Source organism: Chlorocebus sabaeus, chromosome 8, assembly GCF_047675955.1.
Source record: "Chlorocebus sabaeus isolate Y175 chromosome 8, mChlSab1.0.hap1, whole genome shotgun sequence".
Taxonomy (NCBI): Eukaryota; Metazoa; Chordata; class Mammalia; order Primates; family Cercopithecidae; genus Chlorocebus; species Chlorocebus sabaeus.
This window is the reverse complement of record NC_132911.1, coordinates 122,330,235-122,344,991: the sequence shown is the minus strand read 5'-3', so window position 1 is coordinate 122,344,991 and position 14,757 is coordinate 122,330,235. Positions and strand designations below refer to the sequence as shown.

At 39.3% G+C, this 14,757-nt stretch overlaps 1 protein-coding gene across 4 annotated transcripts in view; it reads left to right on the top strand.

The window, feature by feature from the left end:
- SAMD12 (sterile alpha motif domain containing 12) overlaps window positions 1-14,757 on the top strand; it is a 474,157-nt gene that overhangs the window by 31,773 nt on the left and 427,627 nt on the right. For all 4 annotated transcript variants that reach the window (XR_012093747.1, XM_008001424.3, XM_073018325.1 and 1 more), the window contains exon 2: window positions 7,726-7,904. Coding sequence is in view for 3 of the 4 variants with exons in the window: in XM_008001424.3 (XP_007999615.1) it covers window positions 7,726-7,904 (179 nt within the window). In the remaining variant the exon portion in view is untranslated. The remainder of the gene's footprint in view (window positions 1-7,725; window positions 7,905-14,757) is intronic.

The following is a 14,757-nucleotide window of genomic DNA, read 5'->3' as shown; positions in this document are numbered from 1 at the left end:
ATTTTCCAATAAAACTTTATGGACATAGAACTTTGAATTTCATATAATTCCCATGTGTCATAAAATGTTTTTTCCAATCATGTTAAAATGTTACAACTATTTTGGGGTCACAAACCACACGAAAACAAGCAGCAGGATGGATTTGGTCAATGGGCCATAGTTTGCTGACCCCTATCCTGGAAGATACCTGCTGGGCAGATTCCTTTGCCCAAAGAGATAAATTGTGCTCCCTTTCTGTTAGCTAAACCAAGCCTGTGTTCCTGAGGCATACTTTCTGGTACAGTTGTTATATTTTTATGTTGACACATTAATGACCAGATACACAGGAACACATTCCCATCCCCATTCATTGATGCAAAAGTTTTCATGAATGATCTGGGCACTTTTCTGGGTACCTTAGGACCCCAGCTAAGCAAGAAAGTTCCATCCTCAGGACTTCACAGTGTCATCTGGATTGATTCCACCTCTGATGTCAGTGTTTACTCATAACAACATGTATTGCTAATGTATATCTTCCTTGCTAAGCAATTATTCATACTATACCTAATCATCTTTTTAAGTCATAATAGGAGTTGTGAAACCCAGACCAGAACATTTTGCTAGGATTTCAGTTTTCTCTTTTTAAAAGAAGAGCTAAACAATCCTATGTTGTTGGTTAAAATGGAAATGTGTCATTTTGCAGTGGTTCATCTGAAAGTTGTAGAAGACTTGACTAACCATGGCTCAATAAGCAGGGAATTACTTTTCTCACAGACTGTCAAGTCCAGAGGGGAACAATGAAGAACAAAGTTCAAGTAGCCCATAATTTCAGAGCCAATGTGACTATTATTCTCTTGACTTTTTTTCATGTTTGTAGCCCTGTGGTCACAGCATGTTCTGTAGCAGTTCTAGATATCACATATGCATTTAAGGCAGAGAGAAAGGGGAAGAGTGGTGTTAAGATCTTTCCGCTTTTGTCATTTCCAGAACTGTTTGTTTCCCATCAAACTTCTGCTTATGTGCCCTAGGGAGGAATCTGTCATCAACCTCACTTGTAGCTGCAAGGGAAGCTGTGAAATATGCTATTTGGCTTTGTAGCCATACTTCAGTAGGTGGCAAAAATGAGAGTGTTGAGAATGTGTAGCCCATCAGAAGTGTCTGCTACAAAGAGTTGCAGACTTTTTGTGGTGTTCACATTACTTCTGGAGGGTAGTCTCTGCTGAATTTGAATCCAGAATACGATAAGTGAAGCACCTATAATAATTAATACAATGAATTAAACATATTGGAGAGTGTTATGTGTATATTATATGAGGGAAGTGTTAAAGAAGGACCATATCTTTCAGGAACTTTAGCTAGAAACAATATATAAACATGAAATTTTAAATAACCTGTCTCAATTCTAATAACTAATGGTGGGGATTGGAGTATATTTGTTTTTAAGGTCATTGATTCATTTAGCAACATTTATTGAGGGTTGAGTATGTACAACTGTGTAGGTTTTGCACGTGCAAAGATGAGTAAGATAGTCTCTGCTTTGCAGGTGGCAGTCAAGTAAATCAGTAGTTTCAGGATAGCTTTATGGTTTTGTGATTTAAAATTTTTGGTGAATTACATAATTAGATTGGAAGCAACTTTTATTTGCTTTTTTGAAAACTATGTTACGCATCTGTACTGAATGGCAGTGAGTAGGATTGAATCAGTATCTTTCCATCATATCTATGCTAAGTCTATAAACAATGATTGAATACCTACTGTAAGGTTGTTATATGGCTACACACTACATTTGTAAAGCTCAATAAGATGTAGTCACTTCTTCCAGGGGCTCCCAGTCATAGACTTAGCAGACCTGTCAATAAATATTTGCAATGCATGGTACATACACACACAAACAGATCATATAAGAAGAAGAGGTGGGCTGGGCATTGTAGCTGATGCTTGTGTTCCCAGGACTTTGGGAGGTTGAGGTGGGCAAATCGCTTGAGCAGATCGCATGATACCTGAATCCCTTGTCTAAGCATCATAGAACCTCTGCATGTATCTGCCCTTGTATTTTCAAGGGCAGATATAGCTGCAGGAGTTCAAGACCAGCCTGGGCAACATGGAAGAACCCTGGAGTTCAAGACCAGCCTGGGCAACATGGCAGAACCATGCCTCTACAAATAATACAAAAATTATCTGGGTGTGGTAGTGCACACCTGTAGTCCCAGCTACTTGGGTGGCTGAGGTGGAAGGAACACTTGAGCCTGCGAGTTTGAGATTGCAGTGAGCCATGATCATACCACCGCACTCCAGCCTGGGCAACAGAGCAAGACACTGTCTCAAAAACAAAACAAAACAAAAAAAGAAACAAAGAAAAAGAGGGGAATTGTCTTTATTGCTTAAGAGGATATACTGGGTACAAAACTAGTTAAAGCTTTACAGTAGAAAAAAGAGAAAATTTATGTTTCCTGAAGCAGTTATCTATGCAAATAAGGGAAAGGAAGAGCATATGATGTTAAAAGGTCAGTTCTGTCAAGGCAGAGAAGCACAACACATTTCAGGGCATTGCTAGCAGTTTCTATGTGGGGGTTCCTTGGTTGGGGAGCCAGTTCATTCAGAGGGGCAATTCAGAGTGTTTTCACAGTGTCTCTATTCAAGGCCAAACTCAGATAGAGGAACATTAAAATTTAATAAGTCTCCATCCCTTGTTTCATGACAGAGAGTGTCTGGCGTGGGTGGAGATTGGAAGAACTGGAAGTTGGGTGGCTTCCTGGAGAGTAAGATGCAGTTGTTCTTGGGAATGACAGCAGATGCCAATGCATCCCTCAACTCTTCTTGCATCACTGTGAGGAGAGAAAACAAGGTCTGGCACTTCATTCCAGATAACCTGTTACTGTCACCTAAATCACATGAAAATGGCATCCCTCAGCCGCAATCCTTGGAGAGTCCAGGCTCATTTCCAGCAAGCAGCAATCCAAGCCCTGCTTCTGCTGATTAGGATAAGACCTGTTTTGGAGAACATTTCCCTTCCAGGAAAGTTCTGAACTAATCTAATACTTTTGAGCTATAATTTTTACCATTTTATTAAAAAATAAAATCAAATAACATTCTAGCTGAAAAGCACAATATTATTCATAAGTAAACTCTCAAACACCTTTGAATAAAAATATCTTTGGAACCTCTCTTTCCATTTTGGGAGGGCATTAGGGAGTTGAAATGAGAGGGAGTGGGGTTTTAAAATTTTTATTTTTTAGTGTGACAAAATATACATTAAATTCATCATTTTAATCATCTTTAATTATATGGTTCAGTGTCATTAGGCACATTCACATTATTGTATAACCATCACCACCATCCATCTCCAGAGAGTTTTCATCATCCCAAAGTGAAACACTATACCCACAACTCACCAATAACTTCCCATTTTCTCTCCTACAGCCCCTGTGTAGCCATTGTTCTATTTTCTTTCTCTGTAGATTTGACTAACTCATATAAGTGAATCGTCCAATAGTTGTCCATTTTTGTCTGGCATATTTCATTCAGCATAATGTCTTCAAGGTTCATGCATGCTGTAGCATGGATAAGAATGCCATTCCTTTTAAAGGCTGCAAAATATTTCATTATATGTATCACATTGTGTTTATCCATTCATGCATCCACAGGCATTTGGTTTATGCCTGCTTGACTGTTATGAATAATGCTGTTATGTACAAGAGCATACAAATATCTGAGTTCCTGTTTTCAGGTATTTTTTGTGTGTATATATACCTAGAAGTTGAATTGTTTGATCAAATGACAATTCTGTGTTTAATTTTTTGAGAAACCACCATATAGTTTTCCATGGGGGTGTATCACTTGACATTCCCATGAGCAATGCAGCTGGTTTTCAATTTTCTGGGGAAGTAGGTTTTTACATATGAAAAAAAGATGGTGCCTTCAAAGGGGCATTTCAAAACAATGCTAAAATATGTGCATTTGCAGTGAAACATTTCTCTCTTAAATTTTTTAAAGAGCAATGTTTGTGAAATTAATTTTGGTTTTTAACTCATTTTGAAGAATTCAATATTAGTGACATTCAAATTAAGTAAAAGTGACAGCAGCAGCACTTCCCATAAAGACCACAAGCTGCCTGCAGTGTCAGTTCAATAACTAGGAATCCATTAGGCACAGGAGTGGTGGTGAATGAAGATCAGCGAAACAAGAAGAGGGTCTCGAAGCTGACCAGGGAGTTGCCAAGCCCATTAGATTAAGTAAATAACTTTAGTGAAAACAAGAAAGGGCAATGATGAGCACAGAAAAGAGAAATCAAATGGGGACACCTTTGACACAAGCAAGGAGATGGAGGTCATGCATTGTAGGAGGCCATTGGAGAGGTGTTTGATTTGTAAATATTAGGGACATGAAATTTCAGGGAAAACAAAGCAAAGTCTGTCAAAAATGGTTTTAAATAAATAATTCTAAGTACAAAAACCTAAATCAACTACTGCGTTTGCAGTGGAGGAAGGAACAGCTATGGAGGATTAAAATATTTGTGTGAAGAATAAGGCTACGTGTGTGGAAAGTCAAAAAACTGTATTCTGCCTCCTGTTTATAGATACCTTACATTTTGAATGCCAAGTATTTACTAGCAGAGAAAGGCTTCCTTCTGATTTAAGGCATGATTGTGTAAAGGAAGGGAATTGCTGGTTCATTCTGCAGCTGAACAAGTGTTTCCTTAGTGTCTCTTATGTGCCAGGTCCTGGACTCAGGAATGGAAGTCATGGAGATGAAAAACAGATGGTACCTGCCCTCCAGAAGCTTACAGTTGTTCTGGGCAAGGCAGATAGATCAATTACATGGACATTCTCAGTACTGTGAGGAAAATGAAGCACCAGGGGACTGTGTGCAAGAGGGAGCATAGGGAATGGGTTCTTGCTCTGGTAGCCAGAGACTCCTAAAAGACTTTCTGAAGAAGAGGTCTGAGCTGACATGAGATGAATAGGAGTTAGCCTCCCAAAGAGCACGAGGTAGGATTAGGTTGGAGTAGGACCAGCATTTCTAGGTGGTGGGACCACCATGATCAGAGGTGAAGGAAGTATAAGAGTCAAATTTGGTGGGGAGGTGATAGGGGAAGAGAATAGGAGGTTTACCAGCAGCTCAGTGGTATTCCTAGGTCATGAATTTCAAGGTAGGAAGCAGCAGAAGATAAAGCTAGACAGAAAGATCAAAGCTACACATTTTTCTTTTCTTCATTAATGTCTGAATCCATCCCATGCCAATCCCCCATCTCCCTACACAAGCACACCTTTTAAAAATAATCACAACTCTGGTGTATTTAATTGAATATTCATTGTAAGTAGGCTAGTCTTTGGAGATGGAAAAGCTGATTGATATTAACAGTAATTAGCTTCAAGCTCTCAGAGGCTTTGGCTATGAGTTCTCTTTCCAGCACTGCCTAAAGTGGGCATTGTGGTTGGTTCCCTAGCATCCATTCTGCTACAGCCCTGCAGAGTAGCAGCAGTGTGGTTTAGGGAATTGACCTGAGCTGGTCAGTTGGTTTAAGGGTAATCCTATTTCCACTGCCAGGGTGTTAGTTCAGTAATAGGCATGTAATTCACTCCTGGCCAATGAGAAAAGAGAATAAAATTTGAAAGTGGTTTGGGAGAAAAAGCCATAGTCAACCAAGCCCTTTCTGCTTCAAGAAGAAAACTAAAAGCTTATAGTCTAGATGCTACAAAGGGACCCAGGTTCAGGATAAAGGTGATGCTATGGATAGTAGAATGGAGAAAGAATGAAAATCACAGTGCTTGATGAAACTACCAAGAGGCAAATCAGCTAATTCTGAACTTGTGCCATTACTGGACTTCTTATTCTGACAGCTAATAATTTTCCTTACCGTTTAATCCAGTTTAGATTTTTCCATGTGTGATATGAAATTGTGTATCCTAAATGATTCATAATTTTTGTGACTTTTCTGTACACACCAGTATAGTATGCCCTTTTGTGAACCTAACCCCTTCGAGCCTCATTTTCCTTATCTGTGAAATGAACATAGTTATGTCTCAGAGTTTTTCATGAAGATCATTTGAGATTCAGAACAAAGCCCAAAAGGGAGATATGAGCTAATACATGTTAAGTGCCCAGAATGTACCACTAAATAGGAAGCTTAGAGACTAGGAGAAGAGAAATTCATAAATAGTGTCCACATAAAGTGGTAGAAATAAGATTACATGCATTTGGACCTTTGTGCAATCAGTTTGTTTTTTGAAAGAAATATCATTCAATATTTGAGCAGTATGTTAGGTGTAGAGCTACTGGATTTGCTGATAGATGGAAGGGAAGTGATGAATCATAGAGTGATGTTAAGGACGTCTCATCAGTTTCTGTGTAATTTGTGAAGACTGGAACAGGCAAATTGTTTCTGCTGCAGTTTTACTTGTCTGACATTCATAAGAAAGGTCTGTCTAGGCTGCAGTTAATATTTGGAAGTCACCAGAATGTTGATTGGGAACATGGGAATAGATGGTATCTGTTAAGGAGGGAGTGGATAGTGGGAGGAAAACACCACTTCTTTTGGGAAGCCTGCCTCATCCCTCAGGTCTAAAGTACTCATCAGAATCCTGGCAAAGATGAGGCAAAGAGGAAACTGTGGCCTGAATGGAGTGCCGAATAGAGGGTTGGACTTTCTGAGTCACAGAAGCTGGTTGGAGGGAAAGAATGCTGAGAAAGGGGAAAGCCTAAAAATGTTGGGTAAAAGGAGATTATTGATGAAGTAGAGACCTGGGGAAGATAGGGGTATTAAGTATCTGGCCTTAACTTCTCTGTGAATAAAGGAAAGGGGATGAGGATAGGAGTTTACCTGAATTTGAAGAGTTGGGGTAACAGGGAAATGAAATAGTTTACTACCAGAGAAGTCAAAACACATATACCTGCCATCTGCACACAGACATACATGGTAGTTCACGTAGTAGTGGAATGCATATCTTACAACATTCATTGCTATTTATTTGATAATACAGAGTACATAGCGGGGACTCAGTAGGTGTTTGTTAGATGAATAAATATCCCCAGAAAATCAGCGTTAGATTTTATGTGTGGAATATCTATGTTACAGGGCATGGAAGAGAGTAAGATGCAAAAAACTGAAAGCCACTGGGCTTGATGCCCTTGAGCCCTTCACTCTGGGTTTTTCTTTTTTGTCATGTAGAAGTGACAGTTCTGTTTGAAAATCACCAGTCCTTTTGTTTGCCTTCTTCATTACATTGTGAGTTCTTTGAAGGTAACATCCGTCATATGTAAATCCATGTTTCCAGGATCTAACCCAGGGATGGCACATAGTAAGTGCTTAAGAAATATTGCTTGAATGAATGCAAGATAGTGGACTTGAGTGGATTCTTAAATAATAGAGAAGGTCCAGAAGGAGAGAGGGTGAGCACTTTTCAGATGGAAGCAGAGATATAAACTAAACTGCAGGGTTGAAATAATTGCATGTGTGAGAAGCAGTGACAACGTTGCCCAATTTGGTATTCTCATCTGAAACGTGGGGATTTGTAACTTGCTAAAAGTTAAACAACTTGGAATTGAGGACTTCTGGATTTGCACCTAAATCTTGCTGATTTTCAAACTCAGGGTTTCCCACTATACCATGCTCCCTCCTCACCATATTATTTATCATAGTAATCACACCACTTCTTGACTCACAGATGGCTTGATGAAATATTTTCTGTCATGGACTCTTTCTTTATGTGGTTTGTTTTCTGAGTTATATTTGTTGCTTTTTCCTAGCTCTTCACTGTGGTTTGAATCCACGGGGCATTGATCACCCTGCCCATGCTGAAGGTATTAAACTGCAAATTGAAGGTGAAGGTGTGGAATCTCAATCCATTAAAAACACAAATTTCCAGAAGGTGCCTGACCAGAAAGGAACCCCCAAGCGACTGCAGGCAGAATCTGAGACAGCTAAGGTGCGTAATATTCCAGTTAATTATGGAGATTTGAAAGCTGCAGCCTTGATATGTTGTAGTCCAGCCACAGAGAAGAGCTGAGTGCTTTCACTAATTACCGTTGTATCTGTGGTCAAATGAGCACTGTATCTTGCTGATAAATAACTATAAATGAAAATATTAACTGTATTCCCTTTGGAATGAAATTGAAACCCATTTGTGGCCAGTCTCAGAGTATGAGGCTCTGAGGTTATAGAGAAGAATGCCCTGTACTTAAAGCTAAAAGATTCACCTGCCAGGCTCAGACTTACCACTCTATGGTGTTGGGCAAGTCATGTGACTTTCTGAGTTGCACATTCTTCATCTACACAAGGGAATCATAAAATGACTTCTCTCATCAGGTTGAGTAAGTCAAATGATTGCATGCTTGTGGAAGCGTTTTATAAAAGTCCCAGTACTGGCCGGGCGCGGTGGCTCAAGCCTGTAATCCCAGCACTTTGGGAGGCCGAGACAGGCGGATCACGAGGTCAGAAGATTGAGACCATCCTGGCTAACACGGTGAAACCCCGTCTCTACTAAAACAAATACAAAAAACTAGCCGGGCGAGGTGGCGGGCGCCTGTAGTCCCAGCTACTCGTGAGGCTGAGGCAGGAGAATGGCGTGAATCCGGGAGGCGGAGCTTGCAGTGAGCTGAGATCCGGCCACTGCACTCCAGCCTGGGCGGCAGAGCGAGACTCTGTGTCAAAAAAAAAAAAAAAAAAGTCCCAGTACTTCATGAGTATGAGAGGCTTGTGCTTACAGGTATTGTTAATTAGTAATAGCTGATATTTTATGAAATATGCATGTATATCCCAGGTACTATTTGAAGGACTTAATGAAAGAGAAAATCATTTTATTCTGCTGTAGGATACTTAGTTCTTTTCAGTCTGTAACCTAAACATAGGTACCAGAGAACTGACAAAATAGGCATTGGTGAAGATGTATGGAAACTTGGGTTCTGTAGGGTAGGTAATATTTTAGAAAGGACAGCCTCTTCTAAAGGCTTCCTCGAATGGAACTGGCACGATCCGGGTATTTGTCTGAAACCAGTGCAGATGTTCATGTTGGGGACACAGTGTTGTTGAAGATGCTCATATTTGTTTTCCTCTTGGACATGGAGGAAATAAATCTTCATATAGCTTTGTTTCTCCCTTTGTGTATTCCCTGCAAGACAATTTCCTTTCAAATGCTGGTTGAGCAAATGAATGTATGCATGCCTTGGAAAGCAAATGTCGTAAGCACCCAAGAAAAATCTTAAGGAAAAAGGTCACCTTACTGTTGTACAATAACCACCTCCCTTCTCCTCCAAATAAGGTCTTCCAAAATCAGACGTGAATTTTTTGCTTTATCTACAGTTTGGAATAATTACTGTTATTGCTTCTCTTCTTTAGTGTGGATAATTAAAAATTGTTGACATTAAGTACGTGTGTGTTGTAGGGAATGGGGAATGATTACCAAGAAATATATTGCAGGTATTTTATGCTAGACATTTTAGCTAAGAGAAATGGCAAAACATAGCATATTTCTTGGCTGATGATCAATGAAGTTTGTTTTGTGAGCAGCATTGGAAATGAGTGAACCCTGTTAAGACAGCTAAACCTGATCAATCCATGTTGCTACATGGGTATCCTGAAAGAGCTGGGAATAAAACACCCTAAGGGTCCTTTTTAGGAAGATAAATAGACTTTCTATGAGTGAGATATTTTCTAAAGGATGCCTAAAATATTAAAAATTAGAGTAGAGATAAAAGAAAAGTTAACTATTGATATTTGTCTGATTTAAATTCAACTTTAAACATTTCTAGTGTGTATCTCTTATATTTGTAGAGATTGGTAATATACAAAATTTGATTCAAATCTGATGTGATTTTATTTCTGAATTATCTTGAATATGTGATATTGTTGTGAATCCTGAAATTTTGTGTCTTTGCCCCTGAAGCATTTTATAGTTGCTTTGCTGAAAACATACTTCAATGAGAGTGTAGATGTGTATAATGAGCCTTTCCTCTGGAACAAACTAATATTGGAAACCAGATTCATTTGAGTTTATGCAAATCATCTACAGTGAATACCCATCCCCAATAAATGAGGTTGAAAGGAGATTCTAGGTTTTTCACACTACCATCATATTTAGGGGTGAACAGACAAGAGGCTTTAGTAAAGCTTAGACAAAGAATTTGTCCACTTGTTTAAACGGAGGATGAGGGAACAACAGTGGCTGCTGGGGGAACAGAGTTAAAATTACTATAGTGTGATTACTATGGATGCCAGCAGCATGACTGACCCTGACGCTTTTGTACCTTAGACAACATGCATTTGTTTTGTGCAGGTACAAACACATTTACATTTTCCCTTCCGTTGCATTTAGAGGACTAGTAGAGTTGTGAGCCGCCTTCTCTTTTCTTGGGTGTATAATTGAATCTCTGGTAAACTGACCCATTCTAAACCTACCTTAAAGAACCTGTGGCTAGGAATGCATACCTCTAAAGCCATTCAGTAATGTAAATTGGTACAGCTTTTCTGGATGACAAGCTTGATAATAATTATCAAAATTTTAAATGTGTGCAATTTGGGAGCCAATAATTTCCTCTCTAGGAACTTGCCTAAGGAAATAATCATCCATATGTACAAAGATGGCTACAGGAGAACACATTGAAAATAGCTCACATGTTCATTCACAGGACACTGGCTAAAGAAACTGTGTATTAATGCAATGGGATATAATTTTTCCTTTGTGAGGATGCAGGAGACCTATAGGTATTTATGTGGGAAAATGTATGTGATAATATTTTGAAGTAGAAAGGGAACGAGAAGGGCAGGTTATGACACAGATATAGTTTGTTTCCATTTATGTAAAAATGTCTGTCTCTGTATAAAGGCATCACTGAGTCTGGGAGGGTTTTCCACAGTTTGAGCAGCAGTTTCTATCTGAAGTTAAAATTATGGAGAAAACGTTTACCCTCTGTACTGCTTTGCTTGAATTTTAAATAAGGTGTGTATTATTTTAAGTGCATTTATTTTAAAACCATTTTCAGATTGTCCCATTAACTTTAGTAGCTCATCCATGATTGTTGGGTTACTGTTTGTTGGGTTAGTATTATGCTTTTGGGATGCTGAATTTCCTCACATGGCTTCTAATTCTTGCTGGTGGTTTATCTGCCAGTTAAGTGAATTATCGTGGGGTCTTTTTGGCCATGTGTGCCTTGAATTGTAGAGCCTTCTGGTAAGGGCTTTTGCATCTACCTTTACCTGAACTCTGGGATGTGAGAGCTCTGACCAGGTATTACACTAATGTTTCAATTTGATGTTCTCTCTGTCTGCTTCTGACTGATTATGCAAATCAAGTTCCTCCATATGCAGACTTCTCACTGGGAACCTGGTTCCAGCTCCTTAGTGTGCCTTTGGGCCCTGCCACTCTGAGTCCTGCCATGTTGGGATTTGCAACCAATCCCTCAGCGCACCACCTGTTCCAGAGGAGCTTAGTGAGCTTATCTTTAATAGGCAATGCTAGAGTCTGTGTGTGTATGTGGATTGGGGGAGGATGGTAGCATGTGCTTAATCTATCCTGTTGACACTGAAATTTGTATGCTTTCATAATTTTAAAATGTGTGTGTGTATCTGTATTCATTTTGGGCAAAATAATACTCTATCTTAGAAAGTGACATTTTGGGACCCTTAACCCCAATTCCTCAAAAGACTCAGAACCCTTATTCCAGAAAAAGGTCATCTAGCCACAAGTTGCCTCCAGCTCTTATAGACCAAAAAGAAACCAGTAGAGTACCCAGATCACTTGTAAGTCTTATTGGGAAGCATATAGTTTAGTTGGAAATAAAAAATGAATCCATTTGAAATGTGGATCCACAAAAAATACTTACCAATATGACTCCTAAATTCTTGTGAGTACTTGGAAACTCAGAGAGAATATGCATGACATGCCATGCCATGCCACAGCTATAGTTACCAGTTTAAGAGTAAAATACTCTGTTTACTTAGCTTCATAGGAGGGTACAGGCAAGAAATACAGTTGGCAAAGCATTTTCATCTCATTGGGAGGTCCAGAAGTTATCCAAGTACACAGCTTCTTTTGACCCATCACCCACACAGCTGTCACAGTTGAGAGTCCAGGTGAGAATGCGTCTTTTTGATACAGAGAAGGCACAGCCTCTTTTTTCCACTGTTCTTCGTCTTTTTGATACAGGGAAGGCACAACCTCTTTTTTTCACTGTTCTTTTATACCATTCTAGTCATGTAGACTCAAGACAAAGTCACAGCTCCTAAAGACCAGGAGTGGTTCCACGTAGCAGTTTCCAAAAAACCAGCCCTATGGGAGACTGAAGTCCTTCTCAGACAGGCCAGGCCTGAGATTCATTAACCCTTTACTGACAGAGCAGTCAGAACAAGACTGCGAGGGAGCGTACTCTAGCCCAGAAGAACTTAACCTGTGCTTTGAAGTATGGATAAATTCCAATATGTAGCCCTAAGAATGGAGGGTGCCTTTAGCCATGACGTTTAAGCACTGTGAGCCAAGGTATGGTAGCAGAAATGCCCAGGTGTGTTCACCATCAGTCTCTTCGAGTCAGAGTTTGTGTGTCAGAAATCGAGTCTGGAACAATAGGTTGGGGCCAAACTGTGTGATGGAATTTGAATGCTGGAGTGAGTAGCATGGATTTACTTTCCACCTCCATTGTTCAATACAATAGCCACTAGCACATGTGGATATTCAGATTTATTTAAATTGAATACAATGCAAAAATTGATTTCTTTGGTCGTGCCAGCCACATTTCAAGTGTTCATTAGCACATACTTCCAGGAGCTGCTGTTTTGGACAGTGTGGACATGGAGCATGATCGTTGTGGCAGAAAGTCCTATTTGACAGTGCTGCTCTAATGTGTGGGAAACTATTGAAATTCTCTGGGTAGAGAAATAAGATGAAAAATGGAATTGTGTTGCTATTCTATCTGATCCTCATCCTTGGACCTGAGTGGACAAATGCTTTAGTCATTTTTTTAAAATATCAAAATACTCAGGAGTTTCTTTTGAAATTGATGTTCCCAAATGCTCTGATGGTTGGAATTTGAGTTTCTATGGCAATTCTGGCTGTGGAATAAGATCAACCCATCAGCCCATCAGTATCCTATCTGTTTCCTATCTTGGAATTCTATAATGTGTCCTTACAAGTGGCCTAAACATGACATTGGGAATTCCTGACTTCTAGACTTGACTTTCTAGGTGTTCATGAGGAAACTTCACCTTGCTGTGTTTTTATGCCTGTCAAATAAGGGTTTCATAAGGTTGATAATCCCATTTTTTTTTCCTGCCACAATGCTAATTCCTGGAGTCAGAGCTTTGAGTGTTCCTTATATTTGCATGCCTCCCCTGTACCTTTCCTTTATAAAAATGTATCCCCATTTTACAGCTGAGAAACCCAAGGATGTAAAATGACTCACTAAAACTTAGTTTCTGGCTAAAAATCTGGAGGAAGATGTAACTCTCTATGTCTAATGGCTCTAAATTCAAAGTTTTTAATACTCCTAACATGAAATATACAAATGATCTATTTATTTCAAAATAAAATATAGTCTGTTAAACTGAGAATCTGGCCAACTAGGCAAAAGAAGAGGTTAAAATGCTGCATGTATTCATTACTCCTCAGGGAGAAAACAGCAAATCTCGATTGCTGTATTATATAAGGGAGAAGCAATGCCAACATCTAAAACAGTGAATAATTGCTTGCAGTTGGCTTTGGGATGCATTATGTGAATCTTTGGCAGCAGATAGCCTTTTCTCATTAGGCTAATATTAGATTAGTTTGTATTTCTTTGGCACAGAGTTAAAGGAGCTGGCCTGGAACTTGGTGCTGGAGGCAGGAGGAGGAGAAAGCTGGGTGCTTTGGATAAGCCACAGGCAGATAAATGAGAGTTGACTGAAGGGCAACTTGTGGACATTTGTAACAGTAAGCAGGAACCATTGATCTGGGATTAAAACTGAGAGCAAAAAGAACTTAGACTTAGGTTAAAAGATGAAGGGTTGACTGTACTTAACCTTGATCAAATTACATTGCTTAGCTGCCTTTGAGAAGGTCTGTTGCAATTTAGGGATAGAATGATCTAATTCTTGGCTATCTGTATTTCTTGGCTCAAGGAGCAAAAATGTCTCCAAACGAAGCTGCCAACCCAATATAATGTCACCCATGATAGGAAAGGACACAATGCATGTGAAACATAATGAGCATGTACTTTCTTAAGAATTCTCATAAGAGTCAGAACAAGAGACAAGCAAATATGACTTCATGCTATGTGAGTTTCAGGACCCCAGTACATGTACATTGAGTTCTTGAACAGGGCTCAAATGAAACTACAGTAAACTTATATCTGAAGAGGTAAGCTTTTATTACTAACATGTTAAGCTCTGAAAAGTATGACAATTAATAGGATACATTTAAGCCATAGGTTCATTGTATGATGAACAAAGAAGAAAACCTAGAGAGCATTTGACCATCTAATTTATTTTACAGGTTAGGGAGATGAGACTCAGATGAGACTGAATGACTTCACAAAGATCTTGAGGCCAGCAGTGACACAGTCTACCTAAAACACAGTTCCTCCAACACATGAACAGTGCTTTTCCCTCTTTTGTGCTGACAAATCTATAGGAAATAACAAGTGCTTGGAGCCACTTAGTTAATAGTATTTGTCTAGTGGACGAAGAGTACAGGATATGCCATCTGAAATGTAAAAGGAGGGCAGTATTCAGGCGAGTGTATCAGAGCCCATCAGATTCATTTGAGTTTATCCACCCAAACTACTAAATTACTAAAGTGATTATCTTTGGAGATT